General features: G+C 42.2%; 2 protein-coding genes across 2 annotated transcripts; both read left to right on the plus strand.

Annotated features, from left to right (window-relative positions):
- Window positions 1-1629: 1629 nt before the first annotated feature.
- LOC120771857 (vitamin K epoxide reductase complex subunit 1) lies at window positions 1630-2556 on the plus strand. Its single transcript, XM_040100107.1, has 3 exons — window positions 1630-1957; window positions 2018-2115; window positions 2204-2556. The coding sequence occupies exons 1-3, from the start codon at window positions 1797-1799 to the stop codon at window positions 2446-2448; spliced, it is 504 nt and encodes a 167-aa protein (XP_039956041.1). The 5' UTR covers window positions 1630-1796; the 3' UTR covers window positions 2449-2556.
- Window positions 2557-10141: 7585 nt separating this feature from the next.
- On the plus strand, window positions 10142-12680 carry LOC120772681 (pro-resilin). The gene is made up of 3 exons (XM_040101419.1): window positions 10142-11020; window positions 11465-11599; window positions 12051-12680. The coding sequence occupies exons 1-3, from the start codon at window positions 10142-10144 to the stop codon at window positions 12678-12680; spliced, it is 1644 nt and encodes a 547-aa protein (XP_039957353.1).
- The last annotated feature ends 182 nt before the right edge of the window (window positions 12681-12862 follow it).

Below are 12862 nucleotides of genomic sequence, written 5' to 3' on the forward strand. Positions count from 1 at the left end.
CCTTTTATCATCAAGAAGCTGTTCATTTGTCGTAACTGCCGCTACCGGACCACTATAGCATGTAGCTGTCATACAAACTGAACGATCGGTATCAAGTGCTTGTATGGAATTTTTTATGATTTTTCGAGATATCTTCACCAAATTTGGCAATGACTATTTTCCATGCCATCGTTATAATCTCTAGACATTTTTTTTCAGATCGGTTCACTATATCATAAAGCTATCATACAAACTGAACGATCAAAATTAAGCTCTTGTAAAGAAACTTTTTTATTCGTGAAGGGTATTCTAGTTTCGGTTCAGCTAAAGCTGAAGTTTTTTTCTTGTATTTTGTTTTTAGCTTCTAGCGAGATCTCGAGCATTTTCCGTTTCTGCACGCGTCATGATTTATTTTGCATTTACTTTGAGGCGGCACGTTCTCGACTAGGATGTACACATACATACAGACATATTATATTTTTGTGGCAAGTACTGCATAACGGCATTATACAATTGTATGTAACTAAATGCATATTTTTGACTACCCAACTGTCTGTCCGTCCATTTGCTGCATGAAGAATTGCCCAACGTCATGTGGCAATAGTTTGAAATAATTAAGTTATACGACTGCCAGCCGTTACACTGGCTCCTAGCTGCTCTTCTACCGCTTTGCCGTTGACTATTTTAAGTTGTGCTGACTTTGCGCCGGCGTCGCGTTGCTTGCGGATTCATCACTTTGCGCGTCACGCGTTTTATCATGGTCGCAACAGTCACTCACTAAACAAATATTGTAACAACAAAAACAAACTGGAGTGATGATTTATTATTTGAAATGAACTTATGTTTACGCGGTTAAGGTTCCATACCGTTAGGTGTTCTTGCTGCAGTAACCATACAAAAGAAACAGAACTTCAACATTGAGAGGGAGAGAGAGAGAGAGAGAGTTTAAGGCCGACTCCGGAGAAAGCCATTATATTGAACTATTTTTTTTAGGGCAAGATAAGACTTCGTTCTAAAAAACTTCTTAGAAGGCTGGGTAATTCTTGAGCCAGTATTGCTCGAGCACGTGTCAAAGTTGGCCACAGGCATAGAGAATTACTTCGTAGCTTTTCTTCGATTTCTGCGAATTGCTGCTGAATCGCAGTACAATTACAAATGGTTACAGCGTTAAATTGAGTAATCGAACCAGTTCGAGTATAATCAGAATCTCTGGAAAATCTTCGAAAACCTACTTCACCGCAAAAAATATATTTCATATATATGTACATATGTACAAATGTATATCCATGTACTTATTTAACCAACGCACCCTGTATGTCATGGTCTCTTGTACTCAACGCAAACCTTATTTGCATAAATTTCTTTCTTCCACCTGTTGCTTGCCGCTTCTAGCTGTCAAAACAACTAAACATCAACTTCTTAATAAACAAAATCAACGGCAGAAGCGGAGTTAACGTGGAAAAGGACCGATTATTTAGGCGCATGCGCCTCAGAGTGCCCAGCTAAACGGTAAATTTTTAAAGTAGCATTATTGCTCTAAGCAAACAGCGGAGAGTCCGTAAGTTACACGCTGGGCACTCTCGCAACTTCACGCTCTCTCTCTACCCTAGCGCGTCGAAGGGCCAAAGTTCGCCTACAATCATAATCATTTGCGATAATTTGCAAAGAAATTTCATTTGCGACAGTCCGCAGCGCTCTCAAATGCTTCGCAAACGCTGAGGAACGCGGTTGAGAAACGCTAAATAAAACGTAAAAGTATTAAGTAATAGTTTGTTTGTGAAATTAAACGCCGGTTCATAAATTTTTTAATAAATACAATGAGTAAATCACTTTTGCGTTTTCGTGGTTGGTGTCTTGTGGGTCTGCTGTTGTCCGTCTACGCCACATATGTGGAGCTGAGAGCGGAAAAGGATGCTGACTACGTGGCGATGTGCGATTTGAGTCCCAAAATCAGTTGCACCGCAGTCTTTACATCAAGGTAAGTTAGAGTAGTTAATATTTTCTCCTTTTTAATATCGAAATTTACTTTACTCATCAGCTACGGCAAAGGATTTGGTCTCACACAACACTTTACCAGCTGGAATCCACCGAATGGTGTGCTCGGCATTGGCTTCTATATATTGCTGCTGTTAATGGGTAAGCTTACAATTGGAGGCACAAATCATGTAGCAAAATTCGTTCCATAAAATTATATTAAACATTTCTTTTCTGCTCTGCCACGCAGCGCCGCCACGACACCGACCTCTCGCCTGGCTGCAGCTAATACTTTGTTTGGCTTCCAATTTACTCTCTGTTTACTTGGCGTATTTGTTGTATTTCGTGCTGGAAGATTTATGTGTGGTTTGTGTGTCGATTTATGTCGTCAACTTCTTCTGCTTGTGGGAGTCGTGGCAAAGCTACAAGCTACTTTGGCGAAGCGACGCGAAAGTGTTTTCGAAAGCGCAAAATGGCTTTGATAAAAATAAATAAAATAATATTGAATTGCATTAGATTACAATATTTAAATATTGCTGTTCATTAATTTAGATTGCTTACGCTGACAGTTATGTTAGAAAATATATAGTTTTTAATAACTCATCTATAAATTTCACTTAAAAGAAAGGGTTTCCAGTTAAAGTGCTCTGTTTTTGTCTAAAAAAATATATTGAATACATTAAATTACATCAACGATTTTGTTGTTGGAGTGGAAGAAACAATACCCAAAATATTTTTAATGAATGCTGTCGAGTTGATAACTGACAAACATTTAAGCTTACAGTTCCACTCTCATTACATTGACCAGAATGTCTAAAAAATTGTCTAGGCAAGCTTGGACAGGCATGCTCATGTGGAACCTCAGGTTTTGGAACACTAGCAACACAGAGCATACCACAAAAGGGCTGGGTATAAAAAAACAAGAGATTAGATGCTGTATAGTCGAACCTCAGGGGAAAATATGCAGTACTAGTAGCACCAGACCTTTATCTCTTAAAATGTACATACATTTATATTGTAAGCCAACTAACAGAATTGTGAAAACTTTCGTCGATAATGAGAGTGGTTGATTTATATTTAGGAATATTTTTGGTATCAAAAAGGAACAATTTTGAATTATCCAAGTTTTAAACGCGATGATCGGCCCCAAACAATAACCTAATATACATATCTAAGATATGTGATCGATGCTTGACAGACCCTCTTCTCTCCTTTAACGAGCGTATCTTGCAGTTAACTGACAATGGAAGGACTTAAGAGTCTGAAGTTGATTTCGAAAGACTTTCTGATTTTAAAAGAATTTTCATGTCGTAATTACGAACTTATCATAACCTTTCTTACATTAGTCGAAAAATGGTTTCGACCACAGCTCTTCCTTGGTTCGTAGGTAAATAGTTTTCCCTACAGCGATCCCTCACCAGAAGCCCTCAAAAGCTCTTTTTCTTGTTTACTAGCATAGACAATATAACAGCACGCCAGTCGTTTGTTCTTTTTGCCATTTGGCGCCTATTCGAGATACCAAGTGCCGCCAGGTATTTCTCCACCTCATCTTTCCAACGGCGTGAAGCTCTTCCACTTCCTGTGCTTTTACCGGCCGATACTGAATCGAATACATTCAGAGCTTGAGTGTTCTCTTCCATCTAGACAACATGACTTAACCAGTGTAGCCACTGTCTTACTGAACTATGTCCATGGCGTCGTGTATATCCTATAGCCAAAGTTCCATCGACTGCGGTATTAGACGTCACCAATGCCAAAGGACCATAAATCTTCCGCAGAACCTTTTTCTCGAACATTGCTAAAGCCGACTGATCAGATGTTGTCATTGTCTATGCCTCCGCACCATATAGCAGGGATGAAGAATTTGTAGAGTTCTTCGTCTCTTCAATTGCCTACTCAGTCCAAAGTAGCACTTGTTGACAGAGTCAAAAGTGTCTGCGTTTGGGCTCTTGAAAAGTTCGAGACCCGACGTTTTCGAGCCAAATTTTGTTTAGCAATGAGGTCCATTTCTGGCTCAATGGGTATGTAAGCAAGCAAAATTGCCGCATTTGGGACGAAATGCAACCTGAAGAGAGTCAAGAGCTGCCATTCCATCCAGAAAAAAATAACTGTTTGGTGTGGTTTGTGGGCCGGTGGAATCATCGGTATATATTTCTTCCAAGGTTATGCTGATGAAAACGCAACCGTTTGTGAGAGCAAAATATCACGCATGTCATTCGCCAGTTACCAGTCGAAATCTTCGAACGAATCAACGAAAATTGGTCTAAACGGATCGATCATCTGAGACGTAGCCGCTGCCAAGGTTTGAAAAAGCTAATCTTCAAAACTTAAATGCCAAAAAATGTTCTTTTGAATGGTAATAAATATTATCGAAATTTGAAAGTTCTGAAATTTGAAGTTTCTGCTTTTTTTCTTTAAAAAAGTCGGGAATCTCGAAATGGATCACCTTATATTTGATTCGGCGAGCAATTGCATTAGTAACGCGAACATGAGAATTTATTACGAAATGCGTTTGGTATTTATTGTATTTACTCAATTATCAAATGGTCCATCTTTTCTGGCCCGTCACATCCGTTAACCCACTGACCGCCATTACTTGTCAAATCGCAAAATAATAGAAAGTAACGGCACTAAGCCTAACACCTTCGGCGCAACATGCGATATCTTGCAATTGCCATAAAAACTGATATCTTCCGCGCTCTAATATATACATATATATATATGTATATATATAAAGGTATATATTTATGTATGTCGGTTGAGACTTCGATATATTTGCTCGCGCGTACAAACAATAAACTCCGTTTAAGTGAAACATATTAACTTCCATTGTGCACATGACGTTAATCCCTGGTGCTAGCGGTGGGTCAAAATGGCAAAGCCACCGACGAGCGAGTCGATACGCTGCCACCTACCACAATGTGCGGCGAACAGCCGAACGCAAGCGCTCTCCTTACATGCCCACACTTGACTATACACATACACACACTTGCATGGTAAGAGTGTTGACAAATTAACGAAATCGCTAGCGACCCTTTGGCCCCGCGCAAACAATCACTAAAACGCCATTAAAACAAAAAAATAAGTAAATAAATTAAATTACTCGAAGAAAAACCATAATACGCGCATACACACACACAGTCAAATTTATATCCGTTTAAGTGCGGTGACGAGTGCAACTCGTACATACACCGCTACGAGCGTACCTATGGTACGGCGAACTGAATTTCGAATCCGCAATCACGCATTCCGGGTACTTACACGCTGGTACCTGGGCACCTATGTACACCCCACTCGGCGGCGTACACGTACACAGCTGTAAATTGCATGAAAAATATTATGCAATTAATTTTATAGCACGTTTCGGTTTTTTTTCTTCGCCTGCGCTAAGCATTTGCGCAGACGCGCGGCCGCGGCTGCAGCAGCATGACGGCGGAGGAGGATCTGACGCTGTGTTCGCCTGGTACTCGAGTTGGTCGTCGTGCGTGCAACAATTTTCATTGTTTATTTTGCGTTTGTCGTTGTTGTTTTTGTCGTTGTTTTTGTTGTTGTGGTTGATGTCGTCAACGCCAAGCACGTGTGTGGTTCTACTATTGCTGTCATTTTTGTTGTTGTAACTATGTTTTCCAGTTCACTTACCATTCTTGTGCGTTGATATTTTAATCACGCTTCAGCCGAATTGTAAATCTTTTTCGTTATTTGCCGTTCTACGGTAAAGTTAGCCGGCACTTTGCGGGGCGGCAGCGAACGGTTGCACTAAAAATTAATTGTTTTTATAGTTGTGGAAATTTTGCATGCCCAAGCAGATAAATTTAGCGCTCGAATCGCGGAACTCTTGGACTTATGGCGGAAAACTTAAACTGTGTTGGTCTTATAGCCGAGATATAGACAAGATAGTACCAAGAAAACTAAACAGTAAACTAACAGAGTAAGAAGTTCGACATAATGGCTTCGAATAAGTTCAAGTCAAAACAAAGTAGGTATATAGAGCGCTGCACTCATAGGCTCTGTTAGCGCTGGTTGCGCCATTTTCAAGCAGTTCCGTCGGACCTTAGAATCTTGCCATCTCGTTTCATCATTGAGCCCAAACCATTTGGTGCTCTCAATGACACCACTTATTTCCAGATTTGGTGCCTAATGGGTTCCAAGTACTTGGTGTCGGGCTTCTGTTAGAGCTGGACATTCACAGAGACAATGACAGTTTCCGTCTTCTCTTCTATGGTATTAATTCGCCTCGGATTCATCTAAAGATGAACCCAGCTTTGCTAACTCATTTGATGCCTGATGGCTTCCAAGTATTTTCTGTCGGGTTCATGTTAGAGCTGGACATTCACAGAGAAAGTGAAAGACAGTTTCCGTATTATCTTCTAGCTTGCAGCTGCGCCAAATATTGTTATAAGGCAGACCTACATATTTTAAACGCATGCTCTCCAAAAGACCGGTGCCGCGTTATAGGTCTGGTGCCTGTAGGTCTGTATATACTATTTTCGAACTTATGACTTAAGTCCTTGTTTCTATTCTTGTCATACCTTGAACCTCTTTTGATCGTTCCCAGCGCGCATGGTATTAACTTCGTCTTGGATTCGTCTAAAGAGAAAACCAGCTTTGCTAACTCGTCTACCCTTTTGTTGCCGAAAATGTTTCTATGACCGGAAACCCTAATTGTGGTCTGCCTGTGAGCTCAAACCCTTCCTGCAATTGCTTACTACACTGGAATTAATCCTTGTCATTGACAAGGTAGGCAATGCCGCCTGGCTATATATACTATATATGGTTAGTTTCTGTATCTTCCCGCAGTTATTCACTAGGACCCTCTTAACCTGGTACTTCCGCTTCGAAGATGCTGGCTTAGACGGAAAGAGAAAAAAATGTCAAGATCAGTGGAGTATACCCTTGGAGTATACTCCACAGTCTATTTCGAACCTTCGGAAAGTGATGAAGATGCCAAGATCAGTGGAGTCTACCCTTGCCCCTACTGCGCAGTCCATTTTGTACCCTCGAAAAGAGAAGGAGATGTCAAGATCAGTGAAGTATACCCTTGCCTCTACTTCGCAGTCCATTTTGGACCCTCGGAAAGAGAAGGGAATGTCAAGATCAGTGGAGTATACACTTGCCCCCACTTCGTAGTCCATTTTGGACCCTCGGAAACAGAACGCGATATCAAGATATGTAGACCCAGGATCCTCGGTATAGAGGCACTAAATAATGTAAGGTTTCAATATTCCTTGGGCGCCAGTATAATACTAAAATATTCTTTTCAAGAAACAAGGGATATTTTCTACGATACGTGGCAAGACGATCGCTATAACGACCACGAATATGTTCAAGTGAAAACAATGTTAGATCCATATTTCATAAGCGTCAATATAATACTATTATAATCGTTCTTGCTTAATGTTTTCAACAAGCGAGGGCTTCATGGATTTGTGGACTCCTTTTCAAATGCGCTACTATAATGGTACTGCCTTACATCTCTGGGTTCCCAGAGACGTATGCGAAATTGTGTCTACTCGGCAACATGAATGAACACAGTAATGACCAAGCAACCACGATTACTTCCTGTTCATAAATATTTCAGTAACTTTTTAAAGTATTCCTCAAAAGTCTTCAAGAATACTACTTTAAATTCCGCTAATCACCAAAATCACCATGGAGAATCACTCAGTTAGTAATTGACTTTCACTCTGGGCTGCCTAGAGGTAAATCTCTTGCCGAAAAGACGTCAAACTTACTTAAAGAATTATTTCAAAAGATCTGCTGAGTCGATGAGACCCACCTCTACTGTTGTTATTATATACATACATTCTGCCATCCACTAGGTCTTATAATATCACAGATAAGTCTGAGACGATTTTCCTTAACACTGTCTATATGTGTTGAAGGGTTTTCTGAGTTACTTTTCTGCGGTAAAAATTCACTCACGGGCTTGCCTTTCTAAAAGAAATCACTTACATATAGAATTGACGAAATTGGGAAAGAGTTGATACTAATTTTCATTTGAAAGCACGGAAGTCATGTAAATATGACAAGCAACTATGCCTTGCCATAGCGGTCGGTATTCACTTACTGAATGTCAGTTATAGAATGGACGCCGAACCAAGCGCACCCATGCCGTCATTTAATGGAGCAGGATGGCTTAGCAAAATCAATATCTTGAAATCCAACTACGACCCGACGCTAATATATTTAAGTGAAGCGGTCAGAACGCGTCTCTTGTGCAGTTGTCCCGCGTTGGCAAGACTACGCTGTATGCATCGGGGTTTCCCACGGTATGATGTACTGAAGGAGGTATTGATAGTAAGGCCACAAAATCTGTTAAAATTCGCGTCAAGCGCAGGCATCCCAAAGGATGACTACTTCTCTTAGACTTAGCCAAGACTAAACTGGTCTATGCGTGGCTTATTGCCTTACCAGTTTAACCTAACTTTCTCTTGATTGCCGCGCCTTGGGAGATCAAGGCTAAGACATCTTTGATCTCACAGCTACTGAAGTAGATTTGCTTTGTATGCAAGCCGCTTTGTCGGGACATGAGAACCAGTCCTCTGGTATTCCAAAATACGGTCCTGTAGACCAAGTATATTCTCTGTATTGGGAATTAGCTTTAGAACTAAGACTGTCCAGTTCAAAAGTATCGATAAATTCTATCTAGTTTTACTAAAGGAACCCTCAATTTATATACATACATATGTTAATAACACAAGGTCGATTGCTAGTCACTCATTTTTCCGACAATTTCCTGTGAACCTTAGCATTGCACGATTTTTGCTGCCTCCGCCTGAGAATAATGCGATTAGCGTTTGCATTTATGCCAACTTATGACTGGCTAACTTGGAAGTTGACAAAAGTATGGAATACACACACACACAAGCACAAGCACGTGCCGTTCGTACTTCTAACATGCATACGTGAAACCGTCGTCAACGGAGCGAAGCGTACAAGAAGTCACCGCACATTGTTCACACATCACAATCACCTACAAGCAGATAATGATGCGGCCGATGATGATCACAAGTTGGACCGCTTGCAGTTTGGCAACACGAGCAGCAGTCCATATGGGCGCTAACAATTGCCGTTGGCATTGGTGTAGGACGTCGCAGCAGAAGCTGTCTGTTGTCAAGAAGAAGAAGAGCCAGAAGAAAAAGCGCTTAGAAGCGCGCACGCGCTATCAATCCATTCACTAGACGCGCATGCGCTTTGTTTTTGGCACCCACATGAGCCAAATAGCATCAATTTATAGATTTCTCAAGAGTTTTGTTGCTCTTCGCCTGCGTTAGTTACTGGCTGAAGCACAGTTACTTACTGTATTAATATTTTATAAAGTAAAAATATATTTTTTCGCGACGCGGCGGCGCAGTTTTGTCGCCTTTGCGCCACATTTTGCACTTATTATGCCACTAGGGGGCGAACAGCGTGCGCTGGTCGCTTACTTTTGATTTCGTTTACTCATCCAAACAAACGATTGGCGCTTGCGCCGCTTTGTAGAGAATCTTAGCGGCTGGCTGTCTTGCGAAGCGAGTGACACGAACGCGAGCCCACAGCAGCTGCTGCAGGAGAACGAAATGAAGATGAACGGCGGTGTCTGCGATTGCCGATCGCGACTAGTACTTGCAACGTTTGTAGGTGAATGACGAGTGGCAGCAACGTCAACGGCTATACACAACTAAAGCAGTCTTAGAGGCAGCCTTTGCAGCATCTCACATCAATTGAAAACAAAAACAATCAGTGCAACCAAATCATAACTTGGCAGCGCTGTGGAAATCCTCTCGCTTTTCGAATGGCTGGCTCTTCTGCTTTATTATATTTATTTATATGTATATATGAATGTCGGTATATGCATATTTTTGGGGTTTCACTGCGGCCGCCTTCAAAAAGAAGTCTTTGCTTTTTGGCATATAAATATGGCAACATTTGGTGCTTGGAAATCAGTCAGAATTTGGGTTTTAATCATTCGATTTGTATTGCGATAGTCAAGTCGGTCGAGTGTTGGCAAAACAAAGCGTCTTGTAGCAAAGCGCAGTAAACGGCAGCGTGTAACAGTGCAACAGGGACACAGCGGCACAGACAGGACTATTGGTCCTGACCTAAGTAGAACTGGTGTGCGAAATTTTTCGACGCTAATTTAAGTATTTCACTGATACTCAGCACGGTTAAGGCATACCAAAAAGAAAACTAAACATAGTACGCCACAATGTCGAGAATTTGGTGTTTCGTGAGTTTATTGTTGGTGCTGTCAGCGGTGCTGGCGCGGCCCGAGCCGCCTGTGAACTCTTACTTGCCACCCTCAGCCAATGGTAATGGTAATGGCAGTGGACGTCCTTCATCGCAATATGGTGTGCCGGGACTGGGTGGTAACGGTAATGGTAATGGCGGTGGACGTCCCTCGAGCACATATGGCGCACCCGGTTTAGGCGGTAATGGTAACGGTAACGGTGGTGGACGTCCTTCGAGCTCGTATGGCGCACCCGGTTTAGGTGGTAATGGTAACGGTAACGGTGGTGGACGTCCTTCGAGCTCGTATGGCGCACCTGGTTTAGGTGGTAATGGCAACGGTAATGGTAACGGCGGTGGACGTCCTTCCAGCACTTATGGCGCACCCGGTTTAGGTGGTAATGGCAACGGTAATGGTAATGGCGGTGGACGTCCCTCGAGCACATATGGCGCACCCGGTTTAGGTGGTGGTAATGGTAACGGAAACGGTAATGGTAACGGACGTCCGTCCAGCACATACGGTGCACCAGGTTTGGGAGGTAATGGTAATGGCAACGGCAACGGCAACGGACGTCCCTCAAGCACCTATGGCGCGCCAGGTCTTAATGGCAACGGTTTGGGTGGTGGACAAAAACCCTCAGATAGTTATGGCCCGCCAGCTTCTGGCAATGGCAATGGTTATTCGAATGGCGGTAATGGTAATGGTAATGGAGGTGGACGCCCCAGCCAAGAATACTTGCCACCTGGCCGCAATGGCAACGGAAATGGCAACGGCAATGGCGGCAGAGGTAATGGAAACGGTGGCGGCGCAAATGGCTACGATTACTCTCAGGGCGGCAGTGATAGCGGCGAGAGCGGCGTAAGTAAAAAGTGCTTTTACTCAACTTTATGATACTTTATAAAGGTTTTAAGAAACAAATAGAACACACAAGGTTGTTGGTACATGAAAACCACTCGGCGTTTAACACAGTTTACAGTTTCTTACGGAGAGAAATTGAGTTACATTGAGTTACACGATGGTTTCTGGTATACCATACACTACAATACAAGTCTCAAATTAATAGACGTTGTTACACTCGCCTTAAATATCACATTACCACATTTTGCCTACAGTTTTGCTCGACAATTCACGCTGCGTGTCCTTTAACGCTTACACATATTCTTACTTGTTTCCTTCCAATGCTACCAAATAACTTTTAGGCAACTCTATTTTGCGCTTATTTCTCACACAAACCTCTTGCTTGCCTTATAAATTGTTCAGTTATTTCTCAAAACTTGCCTGCTTACCGTTATTATTCTTTAGGAACCGGCACAATACGAATTTAGTTACGAAGTAGAAGATGCTCCGAGTGGTTTGTCCTTCGGACATTCAGAGATGCGCGATGGTGACTATACAACGGGACAATACAATGTGTTGTTGCCTGATGGAAGGAAGCAAGTAAGGATATTTTATTATTGACAATATTTTAGAAGCGTGAGGCAGGCTTAAAAGAATCATTAAAGTTAGAAATGCTCTTTAAAAAACAAAGCCTTTTATGGCGTCAAGTTGTTTGAGGCTAAAAAATGAGTCGAAAATCGGTAGCTGCTATATAGTCAAGTCGAAAATCTCTAGCTGCTATAGAGTTGAGCTTTTGGGAGACTATATGCTGAAAGCTTACTCTTAGGTACTCACCTTTGTATATAAAGAATAGCAGTTGTTAGGGGTTTAGTCATAAATTTATTTCATTTTAAAATTGCAACAACTAATTTATGTCGTTTATGTGCCTCTAAACTCTTCCTTTCTTTTTTTTTCCCTCGTTCTTTCTTTCTCTCTCTCTCCCTATCTCTCTCTATTTTATTTTCGCCTTCAACGTTTACTCTTTTCCTTAAATACACTTGCGGCCACATAGATCGTTGACTACGAAGCCGATCAGGGTGGTTACCGTCCACAGATCCGTTACGAAGGCGAAGCTAACACTGGTGCCGGTGGTCTCGGTGGACTCGGTGGCGGTGCTGGTGGCGCTAATGGTTATGATTATGAACAGAATGGTAATGGACTCGGCGGCGGCAATGGTTATTCGAATGGACAAGATTTAGGCAGCAATGGTTACTCCAGTGGACGTCCCAATGGCAATGGTAACGGAAATGGTAACGGTAATGGTAATGGCAACGGCTATAGCGGTCGCAACGGTAAAGGACGCAATGGCAATGGTGGCGGACAAGGACTCGGTCGCAATGGCTACTCTGACGGACGTCCGAGTGGACAAGACTTAGGCGATAATGGTTATGCAAGTGGACGTCCCAACGGCAATGGTAATGGCGGTAATGGTAATGGTTACTCGAACGGTAATGGTAATGGTTACTCGAACGGTAATGGCAATGGCGGTGGTCAATACAATGGCAATGGCAATGGTTACTCCGGTGGCAGACCGGGCGGTCAAGACAATCTCGACGGACAGGGTTACTCCAGTGGACGTCCGAATGGTTTTGGTCCTGGTGGTCAAAATGGCGACAATGATGGCAATGGTTATCGATATTAATTAGCTGAGATTGGACAAGGATTACGTGACGACCCATAGCGGACAACAAGCCCACGAATAAACGGCGGGCGTGGAAAATTGAAACGCTCCTCATCATGCACATATTACATACTTATAAACACATTATCCATACTCGTATTCAATCATCATAACACTAGACTATTATATACGTAATGTATTTG

Source organism: Bactrocera tryoni, chromosome 3 (assembly GCF_016617805.1).
Source record: "Bactrocera tryoni isolate S06 chromosome 3, CSIRO_BtryS06_freeze2, whole genome shotgun sequence".
NCBI classification, from domain to species: Eukaryota; Metazoa; Arthropoda; class Insecta; order Diptera; family Tephritidae; genus Bactrocera; species Bactrocera tryoni.

Excerpts from the sequence above, each read along its gene's own strand:
- LOC120772681 (XM_040101419.1), top strand. The coding sequence starts at position 10,142 with ATGTCGAGAATTTGGTGTTTCGTGAGTTTATTGTTGGTGCTGTCAGCG. Across the intron at positions 11,021-11,464 it reads GTGATAGCGGCGAGAGCGGC|GAACCGGCACAATACGAATT; the intron begins GTAAGTAAAAAG and ends ATTATTCTTTAG. Across the intron at positions 11,600-12,050 it reads TGCCTGATGGAAGGAAGCAA|ATCGTTGACTACGAAGCCGA; the intron begins GTAAGGATATTT and ends GCGGCCACATAG.
- LOC120771857 (XM_040100107.1), top strand. The coding sequence starts at position 1,797 with ATGAGTAAATCACTTTTGCGTTTTCGTGGTTGGTGTCTTGTGGGTCTG. Across the intron at positions 1,958-2,017 it reads ACCGCAGTCTTTACATCAAG|CTACGGCAAAGGATTTGGTC; the intron begins GTAAGTTAGAGT and ends TTTACTCATCAG. Across the intron at positions 2,116-2,203 it reads TATATTGCTGCTGTTAATGG|CGCCGCCACGACACCGACCT; the intron begins GTAAGCTTACAA and ends TCTGCCACGCAG.